Below are 24,309 nucleotides of genomic sequence, written 5' to 3' on the forward strand. Positions count from 1 at the left end.
GATGGACTGATGCAAAGTGCAAAAGTGTTCTGTGGTCTGACGAGTCCACATTTTAAATTGTTTTTGGAAACTGTGGACGACGTGTCCTGCGGACGAAAGAGGAAAAGGACCATACGGATTGTTAAAGGTTCAAAGTTCAAAAGCCAGCCTCTGTGATGGTATGGGGGTGTGTTAGTGCCCAAGGCATGGGTGACTTACACATCTGTGAAGGCACCATTAATGCTGAAAGGTACATACAGGTTTTGGAGCAACATATGTTGCCATCCAAGCAACATCTTTTTCATCGACGCCCCTGCTTATTTCAGCAAGACAATGCCAAACCACATTCTGCATGTGTTACAACACCGTGACTTTGTAGTAAAAGAGTGCAAGTACTAGACTGGTCTGCCTGTAGTCCAGACCTGTCTCCCATTGAAAATGTGTGGCGCATTATGAAGCCTAAAATACCACAACGGAGACCCTGGACTGTTGAACAACTTAAGCTGTACATCAAGCAAGAATGAGAAAGAATTCCACCTGAAAAGCTTCAAAAATTGGTCTCCTCGGTTCCCAAACGTTTCCTGAGTGTTGTTAAAAGGAAAGGCCATGTAACACAGTGGTAAAAATGCCCCTGAGCCAACTTTTTTGCAACGTGTTGCTGCCATCAAATTGTAAGTTAATGATTATTTGCACACAAAAAAAGTTTCTCAGTTCGAACATTAAATATCTTGTCTTTGCAGTTTATTCAATTGAATATAAGTTGAAAAGGATTGGCAAATCATTGTATTATGTTTTTATGAATTACAGAACGTGGCAACTTCACTGAATTTGGATTTTGTAAAACAACCAACGTAAACACAATACTAAAATCACATTGAACACTTAATAATAACCTCTTAAAATGAAGGTACAGACATAAAAAAATATGTAGGAAATGCTTGATAAAGTGTAAAAAAAATAGTGCAAAGTGTGAAAATGTAATCATAGAGAGCTATTTTTTGCAGGTTGGGACAAGCGGCAGAAAATGGATGGATGGATAGTGCAAGAAAGTTACGGTTGTGTAACATTTAAGTTGGTCTATTTTTCTCATTTAAGTATAGAAAATATGTTGTGTTATGCAGTAATTATTATTTACATTTTATTGAAACAAATTATTTGAAAGTAGAACATTTTGTAAAAAAAAGTATTTTTTTTATACAGTTTTTCACTTTTTCCTACCTTTTTGTTTCCGTAAACCCGAATAGGGAACGGAGGAGGATTGAAAAGAAAAGAGAGCGCACGTCCGTTAACAAAACAACTGCTCTACTGTTAAGTTGACTTTTCCTGTTTTATCGACGATTTATTCGCTCTGTGCAGCACTCATTTTTAGTTTCTCTTCTCACTCCTTGCAAAGAATCAACCACGAGACAACAAAGTAGCTCAACCAAACATGATAGTTGATGCTGTTACCTGATTGGCTGTTATAGTGTGTCACTCCCACCGATCAGTGCTCATTTCCTTCTATTGCCAGAGCGCAATTGCTTTTGGTCATGCAACCAACTTTGCTATGCAACTTCCGGTTTCTTCCGCTATTGAAGGAAAAAAAATCAAACGTTTTATCGAACACATTTTTATTGATATTGATTACGTGTCTATCGTGATATTTATTGATATTGTTTTATCGCCCAGCCTTAATACATACATTCTACTTGCATGCATACTAGTAATTGTCACCATGAGACATTTTGTGGTTATTTTTAACAGGAGATGTTTTTCGCTATTGTTTGTGTTATGTCCAGATCTGCAGAATGTCCAAGATCAGGCGGAAGGTTACAGTGGAGAATTCAAAAACAATATCTGACAGCAGCAGCACCACCGCATCCAGCAGCACCAGCAACCCTGCCGCCCCCTCCCGCCGACCCAGTGTGTTTGAACGACTTGGCCCGAGCACTGGGAGTAATGCTGCTGATGTATGTGTACCGAATCTGATGTAGGAGATTTCCCGATGTGATTAAGAGTCGTGTGCATGGATGGTTGTTTTGTGCCTTTCAGAGTCACTGTAGAAATTGGCTGAAGACCGGAAACTGCAGTTACGGCAACACCTGTCGCTACACACATGGAACTCAACCACGAGGCAAAGGATTTAACTTCAGCCGGTACGATGGCTTGTTTCTCAGCTCCTTATAACAAGGCTTGCGCTGTTATGCGTGTTCAGGACTTAATTTGTTTCTTGTGTACACGTGCGTAGGTCAGCAGAGAGACCCACAGGTGATCTGCGGGAGAGGATGAAGAATAAAAGACAGGATAATGACCCAGAAAGTGTGAAGCGTGATTTGGACGAGCCCACATCGCCCACAGGAAGAGTGAGTTGACTGTGCCAGTTTAATTTGCCTTTAACCGTGACGCAAATGCATGTGATTTTTAGCCAAAACTTAAAAAAAAAAAAAAAAAAGCAACACAAAGAAACTGACAACACATTTATTGTCAGATGGGAGCGTAAGTAGGCTTGAACCCATAATACATTTTACCGGATGATATATTGTTTTTGCAATTTATTGCAGATTAACAATACGTTTGTCAGCATTATCTTGAGATCAAATTAACAAAAAATGTAGTCATAATAATAATACTGCAAGTATTCCTTTCAAACGCAATACATTTTCATAATTTTTTTTACCATTGTAACTTTTAATTATCGTAAAAAAGTAAAAAAAAACATAAAAATAAAATTGCCTCTCAATCTTTTTTAGCAAAATTTGCACTTCAATAAATATTGAGCATCTTAAAGTGCAGTTTTTTCCACTGTTGGAAAAACTGGTCAGATGTTTTTTGGGGGGTTTTTCGCCACCACTTTCCCAAAAATTTGGCACACTTGCTCGTTGGTCTGTGTTGATGGGCTCGTTTTAAGTCAAACTATTCGCATATTGGCTTTGCAATCATCTTTTTTCCTCCTAATTTTTGTTGCCTTAGGTTTTTCTCACTCACGATTAGCAAGTATCTGTCTTTGCATTCTGTGTGTGTAAGCTAGCGGTCCCTCCTCCGCCAACCGAAACAAAGATTGTGCATGACTGACAAGAAGATTCACTCCTTACCTTTAGTTCTGCAATTAAATAAACACGCTCAGCTGCTAAGAGAAATGCACAGACTGAACTCTCTTGTACCCTGTTTGAAAGTGAGAGGCGGAAGAAAACAAACACAGACGGCAGACATATGGCAACTCATTGATGACAGGAAAGTCATGAAGTTCATTTTCATTTAGGCCCAAACCTAAGCGTACAATGTTTGTTAAAGGGGAGTTACGATGCCGAACACTGTATCATTTTGTAGCAACAAATTACATTCACACACAGTCCTATCATAATGTGTTTATGTGCTTGGGGAACAGGTAGTTACATCAATTTGTAACAGTCAGATGTATTTTTTGGGCAGGGAAACACTGCTTGCTTTGAAAATTTAGACCAATTACAACTACTGGTTCAAAATCACATTGTAACAGTAATGAAGTACATTTTATAGCCTTATAGTAGGACTGCAGCTATGGATTGTTACAGTAATCAAGTAATTTATCGATTAGTTTGATAGATTAATCAAGTATTCGAATAAAACACTTTGGTTTTACTAGAATCAAGTGTTGTTTTAAGGTTTGCAAATAGAAACATTAGAAATACTCAATATGACAGTATAACTGTCACACTCAATATGACAGTTATTTAAACATAATTCCTAAACCAAACATGGAACTGGGCTAAAAATGCCTGTAATAAGTATCTTTGTGAGTTTTACTCGAAAAATGATCTTTTGTAAGACTTACAAAGACAAAAAATAGTTTTTTTTACTCAATATGACAGTAAAACTGTCATACAAAATAGGAAAGTTATATAAACATAACTCCAAAACCAAACATGCAATATGTCTAAAAATGCCTGTAATATTGTATCTTTGTGAATTTTACTAGAATCAAGTGTTGTTGTAAGGTTTGCAAATACAACAATTTGGAATACTCAATATAACAGTAGGCAACACGGTGGCGCAGGGGTTAGTGCATGTGCCTCACAATACGAAGGTCCTGAGTAGTCCTGAGTTCAATCCCAGGCTCTGGATCTTTCTGTGTGGAGTTTGCATGTTCTCCCCGTCACTGCGTGGGTTCCCTCCGGGTACTCCGGCTTCCTCCCACCTCCAAAGACATGCACCCGGGGATAGGTTGATTGGCAACACTAAATTGGCCCTAGTGTGTGAATGTGAGTGTGAATGTTGTCTGTCTATCTGTGTTGGCCCTGTGATGAGGTGGCGACTTGTCCAGGGTGTACCCCGCCTTCCGCCCGAATGCAGCTGAGATAGGCTCCAGCAACCCCCGCAAACCCAAAAGGGACAAGCGGTAGAAGATGGATGGATGGTCTCAATGCATAGAGTATAGAAAATAGTTTAAATACATTATACATTATACTTTCATTCTTTTTTTTCCCTAATTTAAAATTTGCAGTTTTAAAATTAGTGTGCTAATTAAATACTTTTTTTAAAATAGCATAAAAACTCTGCCCTGTTTGCCCTCTCACAAATCACACCACCGCTCTCATGTGCGCTCTATTGCAGCGTCCATGCAGAAACTGTCAGCATATTTAAAGTTCCAGCCACTGCATGCGATCCGGATTTGACCAATTTTTTAATTAGTTACACTCCAAAAATTAATCGACGCAACAGATTATCAATTAATCGTTGCAGCTCTACCTTTTTACTACTAAATTTAAGTGTTTCCATTTTGAAGAAAGGCTGTAACAAAACAAAATGTGGAAAAAGTGAAGTGCTGTGAATGCTTTGCGGACATACTGTAAATAACAGATTGTTTTTAATTAATAGCCATTAGTGTAAAAAATGTCTTGTTTGCCGACCAATAGAAGAAAGAATCCTCCAGAGGCCGACACAGAGAGAAGGAAGATATCAAAATTACAAAGGAGCGTACCCCAGCCAGCGAAGAAGAAACCACAGAGTGGGAGACAACTCGTGAGGGTTTGCCAGCTTTTTTTCCCGCAGTTGTAAAAGTGATCTTGATTTGGAACATTCGATTTTGCCTGTTGTGGAAAGTTGAAATGTTTGGCGGACTTACAGATTCAGATATTGGCGACTATGACTACGAGTTATCCCTCGAGATGAAACGTCAGAAGATTCAACGTGAGCTGATGAAACTGGAGCAGGAGAATCTGGAGAAGAGAGAAGAGGTTGTCGCCAAGAAAGACGAGACCGCCACCAAAACGAGATCTACGGCCATGCAAAAAGTACAAAGCGAGATCTTCCGCGCCACCTGTGTGGACATGTCCTGGTCATCTGCAGACTGCCTTTCCGCTCATGCTCGTTATCTCTGTCCCTCAGGCCTCCCCTGAGCCGCTACCCTCCCGAGACTCCCCTACACCCAGGAAGTCAAGTGGCTCCCCGAAACACAAAAGCGGAGTCAAGGGGTCCGGAAAGAAAGAGAAGAAGGCATTAGCATCCTTGCCCATCACAGAAATTTCCAAGTACGATTCTCCCAGGCAGGGGCGGGTCAACAAGATGAGGACACAGTGATGACATATTCTTTTGTTTGCATCAGATCTTCAAAAGGATCCCACAGTAAGAAGAAAGGGCCTCGCACCCCCAGTCCTCCCCCTCCAGTGCCTCTGGACATCCCCGTGGTCGGAAAGAAGCACAAAGGCAAGCACAAAAACAAAGAGAAGGGCGAGGAGAAGCAGAAGGAGGGAAAAGACAGGGGGCGTGATGCAGAAAAACATAAAGGACAAACCAAAAAGGAAAAGCGCAGGTAGAGTTTGCACTGTATTTTTATGTTTGCTATTCAGTTATTTAAAAAAAAAAAATGTTCTAGGGATCGATCAGATAGTACCCATAAGGCCAAGCGCTCGGTGACGTCAGAGGAGCGGTTTGATAGCGTGTCGCCCTCCACCAGGAAGAAGTCTGTTTCACCCAAAGCGTCTTCACACAAAGTCCCTATAATGGCGTCGCCCCCTCGCAGGTCAGCACATACGCCGGGTACGATTGCTGCGACGAAACCCGGTGGCATTGACGTAATGTGCCTTTGTGTCTATAGATCTCCATCTCCTCAACTCCACCAGCGCACGCCCACGCCGCCCCACCGCCGCTCTCCTTCCTCCCGCTCCGACTCCTCCCCGCAGCGGCATTCGTCCTCGCCTCGTCGCAGACGCTTGTCCTCCCCCGCCTACCACCGCAGCTCCGCAGCGGCGGCCTCGTCGCCGCCGAGGTCCCAGCGCTCGCGATCTCCCGCCGCTTCCCACGACGCAGCATCACCCCACCGGCGCTCTGATAGGTCAAGTCCCCGCCACTCGAGAGGTCGTGAGAGAAGCCGCGGCGACAGAGAGAGGAGTCCGCATGCGCAGGAGCGAAGACGTGAGCACAGAGATGGTAGGAGCTTTTTTAGTTTTTACATACAACTTGTAATGTCTCCAAGATTTTGTATGGAAAAAACTTTTTTCCTGATGTAATTAATGGATGATAATTATCACAATAATAAACAATTGTTATAATTATTAGTGCATCTACTGGGAGTTAAGCCTTCCCTGTCTTCAAAAGCAGAGCGACACTTCTGTTTCGAACTTTAATCAAGGAGCTTTGAACTAGGGCTGGGCGATATGGCCTTTTTTTTATCTCTATATTTTTAGGCCATGTCACGATACACGATATATATCTCCATATTTTGCCTTAGCCTTGAATGAACACTTCATGTATATAATCACATGTCATTTCAAAACAGAAAGTGCAAGATTGTCAGAGACATTTTAAAACAAGCTATTAGTGCACTTTTGTGCATGATGTCACTAAGATGACATATCAAAACAACACTAAATTAAAGTGCACTTTTTGTACAGAACGCCACTATAATAGTTTAAAACAAAAAATGTGCACTTTTGTGCATTATCTCACACAAGATATTTCAATAACTGTCAAATAAAGATGAGCTGCATGATAGGAAATCAAATAGTGTATGTCCTTTGCTATGTGGTAGGTTCTTGCGGACGCTATCGCCTTCTGTTGTTGACAATTTTTTTGAAACGGTGTTGATGTGTAAATGGTTGCCTCGGCATTTTGTTGGTGTGGCACCGAACGGAGATGTTGACATGCGGAGTTTCAAGCACTCCTCATTCTCTAGTGGGTGACTTTTCAAATTATGCTACATATTAGCAGTAGGTGCTACTTTTTGTAACAACGCTTTTGCCCCACACTTGACGGTAGACTACGGTTGTCTGTTCGACATATTCCCGCTTGAAGCCAAACCACCGCAAGATGATGGACCCCCTGCTGCTTTTCTTGGGAATTAATTCTTCCTTCATTTGTTACCTGGTTTGCACTTTCTTTCTCTCACATTGCCACTCGCACCACAGCTAACGTTACCCATGCCGCTACCTCTCTGCTCCGCGAGGGCGTATACGTATGTGACGTATGTAAGAAGGTGCAGTTGTTTTATGTCTCTGTGAGAAGGAGAGACAGGAAAGAGTGAGAAGAGCCTGTAGTGTAATGCCCACAGCTAAAAGCAACTGCGTGAGAACGTATACTCGAATATCACGATATAGTCATTTTCTATATCGCACAAAGACAAACCCGCGATATATCAAGTATATCGATATATCGCCCAGCCCTACTTTGAACACACCACAGTTATGTGCAATACGATGCAAAATTTAAACTTTGCCATAACTTTGTCCGTTGCTGCCACAAATAGATTCATTATACTTTTACCTTTCTTCTATCGCCTAGTCCTGGTTCTCACATGTTGGCGCTGTGTGTGATTGCATAATTGTGAGCTTTGATGACGTTATGACGTCTATGCTGAGTAAACAGTGAAGTGTTCCATGGTGGATTTGTCGCTAACAGGAGGAATGAACATTTAGCCTTTTTACAAAGGGAAGTAGTTAGTGTTGCACATTCCTAAATTGATTCAAACAACTTTATTATTGAACTTTGACAGCAAAATGGGTTTTATCTGAACTTGAACATCAGATTTTATAACCGGCGGAAATCTTCAAATCTTTACAAAAGCCCAGTCCAAAGCCGCGTATAGAGAAAGTATGGACAACTAAACGAGAGGCGCCATGTTTGGTACCTTGGACGTGTGCGGCTGTGCCCGGAAGCATGCAATTGCAAGTCGTTCTGATGTTAGTTTTCCAGACGAAATAAACCAAAATTATAAGTATATAATAATATAGTTGTAAATATACACCAGCTCATAAACTTACAATAAAACATGCTTTTATGTCGTCAAAGTATACATTTGTGGCAGCTTTGCAGCCGTTTTTGATGCATACATTCATGCAGTGTTTAGTGATCAGCAGGCTCTCTTAACACGCTTCCAGCGGCGCAATGTACGTCAGAAAATACTCAATAACCCAAAAAAACGTATTATCCTCATTACCTAAATCCTCATTAGCTTTGGACCAACAAATATGGAAAAATTATGACTTTTGTGTGAAGTATGTCAACTGATGTCTGCCTCCAATGTATTTGTTGTATTCACTGCGCTATATATGCCTATGCTTTTACTTACGGTTTCGGGAAATGTATGTAATTGCTTTCCACATTTTTTGCGAGTGGCACATCCCCATGCCGCACAACAGGGCATGTTTACACGGCAAACACTCAGTAATCACTCTTCAATTAAAATAAACGTATAATGTGGAAGTGTAGTGTTGCTAAACTGCAGCTTCAAACCGGTACATAACATGGCGGTACATAACATGGCGGTACATAACATGGCGCCCTATATTGACCTGAGTGCCTTTTGACCAATTATCGAGGAAATGGCTTGAAACAAGGTTGTCCATGCTCTCTCTACACATGACCCAGACCATGATCATGTGGCCCCCCGAGTAGTGGTGGCCCAAAAAAAACGCTTAGTGTTTATGCGATGGACCAATGAATCCTTTAATCATCTTTATTATGTGTCTGGTTTATTTGTTCATAAAACGCATACAGAACGATGAACAATCTCTTGTTGGTTTCAGTTTTTCATGTCGCGGAAGGCTCCATCGAGCCCTGCGATCCCTGCGCTGTTCACATTATGAGGCGTTCAAGCACACTGTGTAACTCTTCAGTTAGTCTCTGTGCTTTTTTTTTAATTGAGAAAGGCTACGAATTAAGCCACCGTGGGGTCCAAAAAAAGTTGTGAACCGCAGCACTTTGATAAAGAAGATGAGAAACACGATTTAATTTTAAAAAAAATCCCGCAGCAAAGTACCTCATTGCCCGTTTTCACCAACAAGACGCTTAAAGGTAAAACTTATGTTAAATGCTCATTCATCCATTTAAATTATTCATATACATTCCAAATTGTTTTCCGCTTGCAAAATTATAATTACTCTCTGTAAATTATTTTGTGTTCATATTTTGGGGTGTCCAGAACAGATTAATTGGAAAAATAAATTTACGTTATTTTTTTTGTTGGGAAAATTGCTTCATTTTTTTGCGATTCGGTCTACCAACAAAAACGAGGTCCGACTTTTTTATTTGTACCACATTTAGAGGGAAACATGCACTTAGTGACATACATTATGTTTTACTTTTTGCACAATTGCTAAATTTTTAGGTGACACATTTAAATTTGCTGTAGTGGCAAAACAAACATTTAATGCAAACTAGGGCTGCAACAACTAATCGATTAAAATAGATTATAAAAATAGTTGCCGATTAATTTAGTCATCGATTCGTTGGATCTATGTTATGCGCATGCGCAGAGGCTTTAAAAAAATTTTTTTTTTTTTTTTTTTTTTAAATAAATCTTTATTTATCAACTGCAACATTTACAAACAGCTGAGAAACAATAATCAAAATAAGTATGGTGTCAGTATGCTGTTTTTTTAAAATAAAATGCTGGAAAGGATAGAAATGTAGTTTGTCTCTTTTATCCGATTATTAATCGATTAATCGAAGTAATAATCAACAGATTAATCGATTATCAAATTAATCGTTAGTTGCAGCCCTAATGCAAACATTTGTCTTTGTCTGTCAAACAGAGAGCCGAGGCAAGCGAGAGAAGGATAATAACCGTGATGACAGGGACTACGACACGGAGCAGGCCTTGGCGCGGGACAGCCGTGACGACCGAGATTCCAGGGAAGCCCGAGAGCGACGAGACGGTCGAGGACGGGACGCCACCAGAGAGCCTCGTGACCGCAGAGATGCGAAGGAAACAAGAGAGAGCAGGACAGAAACCCGCTCAAGTCGAGAGTCACTTGAACGTCGGGATCGTGAGCGGGAACGTGAAAAAGAGAGGGACAGGGAGAGAGAGCGGGAAAAGGAGAGGGAAAGATTGGAGACCCTCAGAAAGGAGGAAGCGGCCCAGGACGACAGGAGTTACGGGAGATCTCATGGACGTGAAGAAGGAGGGAGAGAAGGACGAACTGAGACCAGAAATGAGCGAAACGGACGAGGGAGGGGACGTGAAATACCTGAAAAAGGCAAGACATGACCGTCATAGGAATCAAAACAAGGTAGTCTGAAATAATTCTGCTTCCATCAGGCTCAAACAGGAACTCTAGGGGGTCTCAGCTGGACAGCGGCCATGACAACTGGGAGTCTCGAAGCAGTGGTGCGCGTGAACGCAGCGCAGAGAGGAACACGGACCGCAATGCCTCGGAAAGAGTTACAGAGCGAGACCGCTACGATGGAGACAAGAGAGGAGAGCAGGCCCGAGACTCTTCATACGACAGGAGAGGCGGTCACAGTGAAAGAGACCGCAGAGATAATCGTGACAGAGGTGGGAGCTTTGGGGGATTTTTTTTTTTGCTTTTATTTTTTACCCTCCACAAAGAAAGTTATGGTTTTGAAAGACCACTCTGTTGTTTTTTTTTTGTTGTGTTTTTTATTCAAGGATGCTTCTATATTTTTTGTCGGGAACCTATCTCATGTACCCCTAATACAGTTTATCGTATTGTATTCAGATTTTTTGGTAACATAGCCTTTGAGTCGGAGACGTCTGCATACTGATTTGCCAAAGTTCAAGTACATATGTCAGGCAAAAGACAGGAAATGTACATTTGGCATTGCGACACACCCCCACAAGCCTTGGTAGTGCGGATAAAAAGCGAGACATTCAGCGAGGAAGCGCAGATCTAGGCGGACAGAAACAGTGCAGCCCTGCTTTTGGCTTGCGGCAGTGCGATAGTGAGCGATCTTGCCAATGGAATCCAGAGCTTGGAGACCCTCTTCTGTCATTAAAGTCTTCTGTTTTTGAACACCACGGTGAAATACGTAAAACAAATAAATAAAAAGGTAGGCTCCAGCCACCCCCGCAACCCCGAGAGGGAAATGGATGGGTGGACAAGAGAATAAAATGAGATCAGTGTGCTGCCATTGTTAAGTAGATGAAGATAAGGAATAAGAAAAGGGAACTTTTATTGACTAGAAATAGAATAATTATACTTCACATTGGTTACTGTTGCCCATCCATCCATCCATTTTCTACCGCTTGTCCCTTTCTGGGTCGCGGGGGGTGCTGGAGCCCATCTCAGCTGCAATCGGGCGGAAGGTGGGGTACACCCTGGACAAGTCGCCACCTCATCACAGGGCCAACAGATAGACAGACAACATTCACACTTCCTAAAAATAAATTATGTAAACCATGGGTCTCCAAAGTACGTCCTGGAAACAGTTTTTGGCCAGTACTTTTTTTTTCTGGGCTTGTTTTTGTATTACGGTACTTCTCTATTATTGTGATGTCTTACACAACTTTTCATCAATAGCACAAAACCTATCTATATAGCTTATAAAACAGTATATCGGCCTAAATTTGATTAGTTTTAAAATCTTTAATGCCTAAAATATATTAATTGCAAATTTTTCAATCCACAATATATTTGTATTTGTATCCTAAGTAGTTTATTTTCTTTTATTAGAATAACAACAATTCTGTGATTTTTCTAAATAAAATTTTAAGAATACATTTTTTTAAATACTTTTTTTAGGAAAATACTGCAATGTAAATTGTATGTCAGCAGCCAAAAGGAGCTATTGTAACCTGTTTTGAAACGGTTTTGTTATAAGTTATATACCAAATAATGTACTACGAGAATGGTGTTAAATCGAATTGATTTTAAATCGAATCGTCACCCAAATCGTAAGGTGTGGCAAAATTCCCACCTCTTAACCAGTGATTATAGCCCAGTGTTTCATTCCTAATAATTACAATATGTATAGTGCATCCGGTAAGTATTAACAGCGCTTCACTTTTCTCCACATTTTAGGTTACAGACAAAATTGAATAATAATAACAATGTAAAAATGTGTGTTAATTTAGCAAATGTATTAAAACAAAAAAAAACTACAAGAAAATCACATGTAAATAAGTATTGACAGTTTTTGCTCAATACTTTGTTGATGCACCTTTGGCAGCAATTACAGCCTCAAGTCTTTTTGAATACGGTGCCACAAGCTTGGCACACCTATTTTTAGGCAGTTTTGCCCATTCCTCTTTGCAGCACCTCTCAAGCCCCATCAGATTGGATAGAGAGCGTTGGTTTTCATCCAGGATGTCTCTGTACATTGCTGCATTCATCTTAGTCTAGTCAGAGAGGTGACCAAGAACAGTGATGGTCACTCTGTCAGAGCTACAGCATTCCTCTGTGGAAAGAGGACAACCTTCGAGAAGGAAAACTATCTCTGCAGCGATCCACCAATCAGGCCTGTATGTTAGTGGCCAGACAGAAGCCATTTCTTAGTAAAAGGTTTCCCAACATGCATCTGAAAGACTCTTCGACCATGAGAAACAAAGTTCTCTGGTCTGATGAGACAAAGATTGAAACGTTTGGCGTGAATGCCAGGCGTCATGTTTGAGGAAATCAGGTACCGTTCATCACCAGGCCAATACCATCCCTACAGTGAAGCATGTCGGTGGCAGCATCATGCTGCGCGGATGGTTTTCAGCAGCAGGAACTGGGAGACTAGTCAGGATAGAAGGAAAGATGAATGCAGCAAAGCACAGAAACACCCTGAATGAAAACTAACTATTCCCATCCAACCTGATGCAGCTTAAGAGGTGCTGCAAAGAGGAATGAGCAAAACTGCCCAAAGATAGTTGTGCCAAGCTTGTGGCATCGTCGTCTGAAGACTTGAGGCTGTATGCTGCCAAAGCTGCACTGTAACACACACCCTGATGGTTAAAAAGCTGTTAATTTTCATTCCTATCGAATCGTATTTGCAATGTTCATGTGCTTAAGGAATTAGTAGTGGATTTTGTTACCTTGGTAACCATAAAATGTCTGGATATGCATGAAATGTTGCTTCTAAGACTTTGTTTATTGAATTTCTTGTGATGAACATTCTGACTTTGTTTTCCCAGATCAAAGGGCAGCTTCCCCAAACAGACACCAGAGAAGATCGGAGGAATCAGAGAGGGACGAGAGAAGGGACGAGCGCAGGACAGATCGAGGCGAGGACAGACGGGACGAAAGGACCAGAGATCGTGAGAGAGAGCGGGAACGGGAGAAAGACAGGGAGCGAGAGAGGGAAAAGGAGAGGGAGGCTGAGAGGGAGCGTGCCAGAGAGCGGGAAAGGGAGAGAGAGCGGGAGCGGGAAAGGGAGCGGGAGAGAGAGGAGCGAGAGCGAGAACGGGAGAGAGAGGAGCGAGAGAGGGAGCGGAAGGAACGAGAACGGGAGAGGGAGCAGCGGGAGCGTGAGAGGCAACGGGAATGGGAGGAGCGAGAGAGGGGGAGGGAGGAAAGGCGGGACAGGAGAGAAGATACCCGGGACGACCGCGCCGTTCGAGAAACGCGGGACGATCGCAAAACAAGGCATGTGTCTCGAGTTTTGCCAAAATGTGCGTTTAATGAATGTTTCATAGCAACTTTCTCTTTTACTCCCTCCAGTCGCAAGAGACACAGATTGGAGAGCAGCCCGAGCCCCCGACCTTCACCCAAGCGAGTGACGCGCGACGTCAGCCCCGCAGACAGCGATGGCTACAACAGCACAGATGAGAAAAGTGAGCGTCCAATTGGCCGAGGACAGGCCAAGCTCCACCCACAGCCCCTTCCCCCCAGCACCGTGTGTCCGCCTCCAAGTGACAGTAGGGAATTATTTTAGAGAGGACACACTCATATTGGGGAATGGGGATTTAAAGTTGCATGTGTTAGAAATACGTCTGAGTTCACGTGACGTCTGCATGTGCAGGTGCAGAGAAGCATCGCATCCTGAGCCAGGTGGTGAGACCCCAGGAGCCCCTGTTGCGCTCCCCATCGCGGACTGCCGCACCTGATGACAAGTCTGGCCACTGGAAGGATGAGGAGCACAGAGGAGCTGCAGACAAAAGGGACATGCGAAGTCGACACGAAGACCAAGAGGCCCGAGGCGAGATCAGCAGAGCAGGTGACCGGCGGGGAGATCAGTTGTCAGACGTCCACGCAGACGCTCGAAGCCGTGCCAGAGACGTGCAAGAACCCACACCGCCTCCCGTTTCTGTGGCTCCTAGCGCTGAGGGTAAAGACAGAGATGTTGCCGGGTCACAACCCCAAGAAGACAGCAAAAAGAAGACCAAATCACTGAGGAAGGCCTTAAAGAAAGGGCGCAAAGATGAAAGTGAGGTGGTTGCTGGCAAAGTTCTACCTGAACCCCCGGCTAGCATTACGGCAGTTGGACCTCCATCTATACAGTCACCAAGGAAAGGAGCAAAGAAGAAAGTGCTTGAGCGAAAGAGGAAACGGTCGCATGGAGGAGATTCTGATGTATCTGAGGAGGACTCTTCAGTGCAACAACCCCATAATAAGAAGAAGAGAGGACCACGGACACCGCCTCCATCATTGAGACCAGGTCACCGTAGCACTGTAGCCAATACTGAACCCACTCCACAGTCCAAAATGGACAACTTCAGTGACTGGTCAGATGAAGAGGTGTCAGATCGAGGACAATTGGACTGCGCGCTTGCTGAGCGAGTTCCAGCCGAGCCTCTTCGGAGAGTTGGTGGCCCCAGGATGGGCCGTGAAAGAGACAGATGCAACCCCCCGACAATCGCCCCTCTGCTTCTGCAGGAACCTCCAATGATTCTGCAGACGTTAACGCCTCAGCCACTAATGTCCCAGCCTCTTCTGCGTAAACCTCTCCCAGAGCAGACGCGCAGCAGCAGCATGGGGAGCAACCAGAGCCGTACGTCTTCCAGGCGCCCGCGGTCGCCCTCCAATGAGTCGGCCCCCCGTGACGACCTCCAAGGACAGCGCTCCCGCAGGGGCCGCCTTCAAGGCAATAGCGCACATGACCGCGAACGGGAAAGAGAAAGGTTGGCAGTGAATGACCCGCCTGTAACCGAGAGGAAATCAAGAATTGACCAGTTGAGGAGAGGCGAGCCAAGCCGCAGTACTTCATCAGGTATACTTGTCAGACACACTCAAGGTTATGTGTACCTGCAAGAGATGCAACGATTAACCGGTTTTTACTATTAAAAACCGTCATTAAAAACGTCACGGTTATTTAATCACAAAGGCTGTTTTAGTCTTTCAGAACCTGCTCAGTGGCCTTGTGGTTAGTGTCTGCCCTGAGATCGGTAGGTCATGAGTTCAAACCCCGGCCGAGTCATTCCAAAGGCTATAAAAATGGGACCCATTACCTCCCTGCTTGGCACTCAGCACCAACAGTTGGAATTGGGGGTTAAATCACCAAAATGATTCCCGAGCGCGGCCACCCTCACCTCCCAGGGGGTGGAACAAGGGGATGGGTCAAATGCAGAGAGTAATTATACCACACCTAGTGTGACTATCAGTGGAACTTTATCTTTAACTTTCTCACACAGACATTATGATAGTTTATTTTCAGAACAACCTGCAAAGAATGTAAATGCTACACTAGCGGTGCAAAAGCTTATATTCGCCTATCGAGAGACACACGCTAGTTGCTTAAAAATGGCAGTATGAGAAAACAGAGAACTGTTCCCACCCAAAAAAAGATGAAGTCGGTAGCGTCGGACCATTTTGGGTACCGGTACTTAAAAAATGACCAGGGAGTTATTGAAGACGATGGCCCACCTGTTTGCAAAACCTGCCAAATAAAAGTTGCGGCTAATGGGTATAAGTCCAATATGGTGCAGCTTTACACGCCAAAGTAAAAGTAAGACATAAATTATGGTAGTGGCAAGTTACTTAAGAATTGAGTTGATAAGGATTAAAATATAAACATGTCACAATCAGTAACTTAGTGTTGAGTGAGGTTAGTGTAAACAAACAGCAACAGGTACTCCTGTCAATGGCTTCATTCAGTGACCATTTAACATTAGAGAGTGCTTCTTCCTGCCTGTGTTGAATAAATTATAGTCGGTGCAAGTTAATTTAGCAAGTGTAAAACACTAACATAACATCAGCAGCTTGTAGAATTACCGATCTATAAAATGGTATCTAATTATGTGCATTCCAGTTATTATTAACACAGCATGGAATCAATTATAAAAAATAAATAGGCATGGATAACATTTGATAGCAATAATACTTACAAGTGTTATAATAATAATACAAATATTTATTTATTAATACATTTTGCTTATATTTATTGTTTTGTACTGTTTTATTTGATTGCTGTTAAGTGATAAATAACACATCAAAATCTCAACAACAAAAATTAGATTTTATACATTTTTGTGGTGAAATAATCAATGCATGATAATTGTGATTATTACTCAGATTTATGGATTTAACAATAAACAGTATTAATGACAACACTGGTAAAACTCCCAATGGTTAATATTACCGTTTTATAATAAATAAATGATAAATGGGTTATACTTGTATAGCGCTTTTCTACCTTCAAGGTACTCAAAGCGCTTTGACAGTATTTCCACATTCACCCATTCACACACACATTCACACACTGATGGCGGGAGCTGCCATGCAAGGCGCTAACCAGCAGCCATCAGGAGCAAGGGTGAAGTGTCTTGCCCAAGGACACAACGGACGTGACTAGGATGGTAGAAGGTGGGGATTGAACCCCAGTAACCAGCAACCCTCCGATTGCTGGCCCGGCCACTCTACCAACTTCGCCATGCCGCCCCCTTTTATCGAAAAAACGTGATTGATAACTGCACTTTGATAAAGTCAGACTGGCTGGCGCTAGCTTAAATGCTAACATCAAAACAAAAGATATTAACTTCTTTCCTCATTAACAAACTGCATACCCCAATACAAACTTATATAAACACATTGCTGTCTGAAAAAACACTGTTTTAATTAGTCTTTAAAGTGACAATGTAAACATCCAGTGTAAAACAATGTTCACTTTAGTGTCATTTAACTTTTACTTTCTGACAAGCATGTTTATCAGTCTAGAATATGCAGTTTTTAAGAAAGGTTCACTAATAATTTAACTTAATAATGTAAATACCTCACAAATTGATGTTTGGCTTCGCTGGCTTCAAGCATTGGAAAATGGTTGGATGGACTGAGGATTCATCAAGAACTTTTTCAGTTTACTCGTATATTCAATCTGTCGGTGGCTGTGTCGCCTTGGAAACGCTCGAGACGAAAGTGGTGCATTTTTCTTTGCACAACGCAGACTTTGTTACCTCCGCCAAATATGTTTTGTTTTTGCCAGGGTTTGTCTGTTTGTTAGCAAATAATTCAAAGTTTTGGACAGATTTTGATGAAATGTCCAAAGACAAAAATTCTTCTTATCTACTACTAACACGCTTCACCTCCTGCTTTCCATGCCCCCACTTTGCCGGTTCGCACTGCGCAGAGAATTCTGGGAGATGTCGTTTATTTTCAGACCTGCCCAACGCTAAAGCGGCAGAAAAAAAATACACACCAAGTTTTTGTTTGATGCGTCACAGCATCATTGTGACTTTGCAAACCGAAATACCGCGGTACCTACATAACCGTTACACCCCTACTACTCGGACTTTAATCGTACTGTCAAAATCTGTAATTGTTGCATTCTTAGTACCTACTTTCCCTAACACAGATCTTTTTCGATTTGTAGACCGCCAGGATTCCCGCAGCCACAGTTCCAGGCGTAGCTCCCCCGACTCCGAGAGACAGGCCAGGCCCCAGTCTCGTGCCGGCTCCTACGACAGTCGAGAGCGGGAACGGGACAGGGAGCAGTTTGATCGTGAACGGGACCGAAAAGACGTCCGGCAACAGCAGCCAGGCCTGATACTCCAGCAACCTCTTCAACAGCAGAGAGACTGGGACTCCGAATCCAGGGACTGGCCCAGTAGGGGACGGGAGCCCCTGCTCTTGCGTCCTGGCCGTGAACCTCTTCTGAGGGAGAGGGAAGTCCGGGAGCGGGAACGCTTACTCCCTGAGGGACTCATTCAGCAGCATGAGCGAGAACGGGAGCGCGAGAGAGAACGTGACCGAGGCGACAGAGAAAGGGAGAGATTGATGATGCTGGACTTGTCCTCCCACTCTGACTCCAGAGCTGCGGGGCGAGGTGACCTGATAAGGCAAGACAGAGGTGACTATGAACCTCTCCTGCCAAGAGAAGCCTTCAGTCCACCTGAACCTGAGAAACCAAGCAACAGTCATCATGTGGCGGGCGAGCAGCCAGAGATGGAGCAAATAGACAGCATCGATGGTAACCCACCCATTCCCACCCCTTCTTTGTTTTTTGTTTGTTCATGCTGCAGCCGACTATAAATGACCATGTTAATGACAATGTGTACGCTGCTGTGTTATAGGAGAGGATGATGGGAAAGAAGACAGCCAATCAGTGGCATCTGTTGGAGAAGAGTATGAACCAATCAGTGATGATGAGCTTGATGAAATTCTGGCTGACAGTCAGAAGAAGGAAGACCAGCAGGATGAAGAGAAAATTGCAGGTAGGAAGAAATGTCTTTATTATTACTATTTAGGAGTACAGTAGACCCTTGTTTACTCCTGTTAATTTGGTTCCGGGTCTGATTGGGATGTTAATTTGTTAAAAATTAAGCATAAGAAAATACAAATATTTTAATAGCTAGACTATACAAATCTGTTTACGACTTACTAAAAAATTTTTCAATGTTTTGAGAGCTTTTAGAAATTAAATAATACCCATATAGTTACCTTTACACTTGTTTATTAATAAAGTAATGCTCCCTGAGGTTGAGCCAATCAGTGGCTTCGATACTGAACAGTGCACACTGATTAGTTTGGTCTCATCTACTCGCCAATACGAATATAGTATTGATATTTAAGGTTCATTTAGCCGTTCCCCCCTTGTAAATGCTTAATTCAGACCATAAATACGTAGAAAAACGTTTTTGATAGTGAACCTGCAAACTGATGGCTGTATATAAAGATGTTTGTATATATTAGTTATTTAAAGTACCAGTATAATGGAAAAACAAGTTGACTTTTTATGTTTAATTGTGTTTCATTGTATCAATTAAACCATATACAGTTGCATTTCCAATCCACAAAATATGTCTAAACATTACAAAATGCCACAAATTCAGTCGGCCATTTTGAATATTCCGCTCCAAACATCTTCGGCAATTTCCGTGGACTCCAGGTTGGATGACGTCACTGGAAGAACACTTCTGAACTCTGACCATATCATCAGATCAGTCATACTGGAAATACGCAAAAATTGGGTGCCGTTTATCATTCACAGTCCTTCTTTAAGACAAGAACACACATGCATTCGAAAATTTTTATAAATCTATCAGAGTGATCATTCTATGCTCGGAGGAATACAAGACGGAGGTGTTTTTATGGTGTGTTCAAACACCGCTGAACAGAGTAGGACTTCATAACGGCCGACAGAAAAATAAATGATAATAAATGTTACGCGCTTTTCATTAAAATGAATCTCAAAACAATAAAAGCTTAGCCATTAAACAGATAAAATACTAAGACTAAAACACTATCAGTGAAGCAAAAGAAACACAAAACATGCACAACAGTAGGTTTTCTAAAAGGGTGTCTGTTTATTATAGTTATTTTTTTATATATAACTTGGTCACAAGACTTCAGTGTGTATAAGTATTTTTTGAGCACATTCAACAATATATGATAAACGTAATCATTTTGGCCACAAAAATAATATGACATTTTAATATTGTTACATCCTTAGTTCAGTCACATAGATATTCTGTGCCTGCGGGTCTGTATCGAGGTCCAAATTTCCCCATCAACACAACAAGACTCCCAGCAGTGAGGCTAGGTGCATTTGAATGAAGTTGCATGCCACGGTGATTGGACATTACGTCATGGGAAGGGATTTTTACTACCCTGGACAGGCAGCCACAAGAACCGTGGTCTAAAAGGCGTCTCGTGCAGTGCAGGGCGGACTTTACGATCTGATATTTCCCTAATGTGCACCCGTTCTTCGTGTGTATGAAACAGCAGTGAGTTACATCATGAACTTCATACATCCCAAACGACAATCTGGATTCAATAAAATTTTTAATTGTGAGGAATGTAGACTTTTTTGTGTTTTAATCTGTTCTTTCAAACCACTAACGGTAATGTGCATATTTATTGGTTAGAAAATGTTTATTTTGAGCAAGTGACAACTGTGACATGCAGCTGCTGTATATGTGTTATTATTTGATTATATGTCAAATGTATTAGAACTGTCACGGCCTTAGCCCACACCCCTGCCTTGTGTCAACAGGCCCTCTGGATGTCACTGATGTGGACTGGTCTAGCCTGATGCCCAGACAGAAACAGGAACCCAGAGCTGCCGGGGCAGCATTGCTGCGTTTCACCCCAGGGGCTGTCCTTCTCAGGGCAGGGGTCTCCAAGAGACTCGCTGGGCCTCAACTCCTCGAGAAGGTCAAAGAAGTCTGTAAGGCAGAGCTGGATGACCCTAAAGGTGAGATTGTTTTTTTTTTTACTGCCTCCAAAGAGGTTATGTTTTCATTGCCTTAGGTTTGATTTGTATGTTCCCGTATAAATGGCAAGAATCCATATATTGAACCATCATTAATTAGATTGGGAAAACATAATCACATCAGATTTGTTTTGCTGATTTATTTGTATTTTTGCCTTTATGGTTGTAAAATTTCACACAAACCTACTCTGAAACCCTTTTCTAGATGTCGACAAGCTGTTCGAGCACGACCTCGGCGCCTTAAACATGGCCGCCCTGAACAGACGTGTAGAAAGGGCAGGTCTACTCAGCAACTTGGGACCCTGCTGCAAGGCTCTGTGTGCCCGCAGGGACTTTGCCATCCGCAGGCAGCTGTTAAAAAATGACAAGGTAAATATCTTTCAGGTAGTTAAATATACAGTGGCACCTCGCTTTTCAGTTCACTTCTAAAAGGTCAAACAAACATAGAATCATGCAAAAACCAAAGCAATTTTTCTCATAATGGAAATCCAATGAATTCATTCCAGACAGCCAAAAATATTAACACAAAACACTTTTTATAGAGAGTAATTATAGTTTTACATGTAAAAATTTTTACTAAAAATGAACATTTAACATCACTTTTAGCTTATTGAAGACTCTTGTTGGAGATGGGAGAAGGAGGAAGGTAATGGAGAACACCTTCGTATGAGTTCTCTCTTTATTCATTAGTGTTTCTCACCTTTATCAAAGTGCTGGTCCTCGTAATATTCTTTGCAGTCATACACAATTAAAAAAAGCACAGACTGAGTCACTTAACTGTTTTTTTTTTTTTGCGCTCTTAATTAAGCGTAATAATACAGTTTTGTTATGAGCAACGTTTGACTATACAAAAACTAAGCATTAAAACTAGTATGTTTTTTTACCATTTAAATTTTAGATTCTGTTGAACAATTTTGGTTCTTCAATTTTCTTATCGATTCTCAGGTCGATAAGCATCAAGCTATTATGCCAAACCGTTTCTTATCTGTTAGTACTTTTTTTTTTTTTTGTATTTGGGATCCCCATAAGTCCCAAAAATGTTAAATCAAACCATGTAGGCATGGCAGATACATTTATGAAACAACATTGCCTGATTTTAAACTTTCTCCAAACATGCCTTTTAGAATTTGAGAATTAAGTGACGTATTTCTCTTTAGTTACGTCAGTGGATATTTCCAAACATGGTAGAGGTTTACCAAAGTCCACCATTTTTATTTAAAGTTGTAGTCAAGAAATATTCTATCCTCTTGTTGTGGGGCAGACGGCTCGTATATGCACATGCATGCTAATACAAAGTAGTTTATAGTTCTAGCTTATATCTGTTAATAGACTCGATATGGAAGCGCAAAAAATACAAAATGGCTAATGAATGGAGACGCAGTCAAAGGCCTAGAGGAGGACTTTCACCACAATACGGCGCAATCTGAAGAGCCAGTCAGTAAAACATAATCTATGCAAATATTTGACTGAAGCACCACCATAACATGTTAGGAAGTGTTTTAAAGATGTAAAATCACATATTGTTTCTACATATAAAACACTTCCTTTTAGTTTACATAACATGTAATGGTGGTTATTTGTTCAAAATGTTGCATAGGTTGTTTTACAGGCCATCTTCAAGCAGCTTTCTAACCGTCTTCGACTTCGACAGCGTCCTCTCTCCGTCAGCCATGTTGTAGTTTTTACATTTTCAGAGCAAGTCTACTGACAGATATAAGTTTGAACCACATGGAAATTAATATTAGAAATGGCCCCACCGGAGAATACATGTGCATGTACGAGCCAGTCTGCCCCGCAACAAGAAGATAGTGAAACATAAGGATATTATTGACTACATCGTCAGACTACAATTGCGGACTTGCGCAAAGATCTTTGGGTAAATCTCTACCATATATGGAGATATCCGCTGACTTCACACTTGGGAAAAATGTCACAAATTAGGCAAATTCCAAACAGTATAAGGGAAGGCAAGATTGTTTTATAAATATTTCCACCATGCCCCCGTGGTTTGATTTCAAATTTATGGGATTTACAGTAGGTAAGGCTATATTTTTGCCTGATTCTTTACATTAAGCGTGAGTGAAGAATGCACTACAAACCTGATAAGACTAATACCGGTAAGTCCGGAATAGAGAGAGGTTATATAGTATTATCTGCTCACAGATGCTACCTAGTGGTTGTTTGAGCACATTGTAGCTAGTCCTGGAGAGTCCCACTACTTCATGCTTCGGTCACATGCACGAATGAGGCAAAAATACAACCTTACCTACTGTATGCGGAGCCCAAATACACAAAATCAGGAACCAATAGGTAAGAAAAGTTGGTTTTGCATAAAAGGTTCCCTTAAGGAGGCACACGGCCTCAAAGGGGTGCCAGAGGTTCTCCAGAAAAAAATATTGGTTTTGAACAAAATGATAATCCAATAAATATTTATTTATTATTAAACAGATTACAATATAAGTGATTCTGTAACAATTTAACAAGAATTGTTCAATAACATGAAATTAACCTATTTTTTTAATTTAAAAAAATGTATGAGTTGAGGACTTTGAAGTAAAACTATGTAATTCAGTGAAGAACACAAGCAAGTAATAGAATGTACATTGTGCAATTCTGCAACCATCAATTATAAAAATTAAGCCTTTTTTTTTCTTTTTTTTACAAAAAAATAGGCATACCTGCTTTTTCCCGAAAACTTGCGATCTTCCCGGGTTCGCGTTTCTCCAGCTGTGGGGAACACTTCTCAGACGCCGGGGTGGAGGGGCAACCTCTAAGTCAATCAAACGCTGTCTCTCATCACGTACCGCAAATGTGAACCATTCAAACTGCCGTAAAACTGTAAAGAAGAAGAAGCTTATGCAGCACGGCAGCAATGTCTTGTTTGCTGCCGATCGGCTCGTCAAAGTTATTCTTGATTATAAGTCATGCCTCTCATTTAGATAATAGGAAGATTTAGCCTTGAATCTAGAAGTTGCACGTTTGTGACATTCAATTTACACCCGACGATGGAGACAAACTTTTTTAACCCTTTGTGTGGATTAAAATTAATTATTCATGTAAACGGGAAGCTATAAACATCCTATCAGTCGTCGCCGCAGTGAGAGCCAACATTGTACAGTAAGTGATTGTTTTATTATGTTGGTAGTTTGTATTTCTTGTTTAGCACTTAGCTTAGTGTTTCACTAAAGCTGGATCTGTTTAGCAGAGCTTTTAAAACTTGTAGCTCATCCTCCTAAATACAGGATCAACAATATAAGTTTCTGGACCATCATTTGTCCAAAAGTAATCATTTTTGGCTACCACAAAGTCTGCATGATTTGCATTGTTGTTGGTAGAGAAGGGATCTGTGGTTCCTACTCCTACGTCACATGACTGGCTAGCTCATCATCTCTCAAAATGGCTTGGGAATATTCGTGAGATTGATGCTATTTCGATCAAATCTATTTATTCGCAAACTTTGTAAGTATTTTGGTGTCATACATCAGTATATGATAGTAGCTTAAATTTTAGAGGCAACTTTTTTTTCCACTCTACTGGTACTTTAAAACTTCCCATTGGTCGAGGTCAGGG

The 24,309-nt window shown here is 41.6% G+C and overlaps 1 protein-coding gene across 2 annotated transcripts in view; it reads left to right on the top strand.

Annotated features, from left to right (window-relative positions):
* Positions 1–24,309, top strand: part of zc3h13 (zinc finger CCCH-type containing 13) — a 30,846-nt gene that overhangs the window by 2,614 nt on the left and 3,923 nt on the right. The window contains exons 2-19 of one of the 2 annotated variants that reach the window (XM_062060339.1): positions 1,758–1,928; positions 2,011–2,114; positions 2,207–2,321; positions 4,851–4,962; positions 5,062–5,228; positions 5,323–5,465; positions 5,540–5,746; positions 5,810–5,956; positions 6,032–6,363; positions 9,966–10,409; positions 10,472–10,708; positions 13,289–13,739; positions 13,815–14,011; positions 14,116–15,303; positions 17,899–18,495; positions 18,599–18,739; positions 20,521–20,721; positions 20,945–21,108. In XM_062060339.1, the coding sequence (XP_061916323.1) occupies positions 1,767–1,928; positions 2,011–2,114; positions 2,207–2,321; positions 4,851–4,962; positions 5,062–5,228; positions 5,323–5,465; positions 5,540–5,746; positions 5,810–5,956; positions 6,032–6,363; positions 9,966–10,409; positions 10,472–10,708; positions 13,289–13,739; positions 13,815–14,011; positions 14,116–15,303; positions 17,899–18,495; positions 18,599–18,739; positions 20,521–20,721; positions 20,945–21,108 (5,109 nt within the window). In that variant the 5' untranslated portion in view covers positions 1,758–1,766. The remainder of the gene's footprint in view (positions 1–1,757; positions 1,929–2,010; positions 2,115–2,206; positions 2,322–4,850; positions 4,963–5,061; positions 5,229–5,322; positions 5,466–5,539; positions 5,747–5,809; positions 5,957–6,031; positions 6,364–9,965; positions 10,410–10,471; positions 10,709–13,288; positions 13,740–13,814; positions 14,012–14,115; positions 15,304–17,898; positions 18,496–18,598; positions 18,740–20,520; positions 20,722–20,944; positions 21,109–24,309) is intronic. The other variant, XM_062060350.1, reaches the window with a different exon arrangement.

The sequence above is a fragment of the Entelurus aequoreus genome, linkage group LG01 (assembly GCF_033978785.1).
Source record: "Entelurus aequoreus isolate RoL-2023_Sb linkage group LG01, RoL_Eaeq_v1.1, whole genome shotgun sequence".
NCBI lineage: Eukaryota > Metazoa > Chordata > Actinopteri > Syngnathiformes > Syngnathidae > Entelurus > Entelurus aequoreus.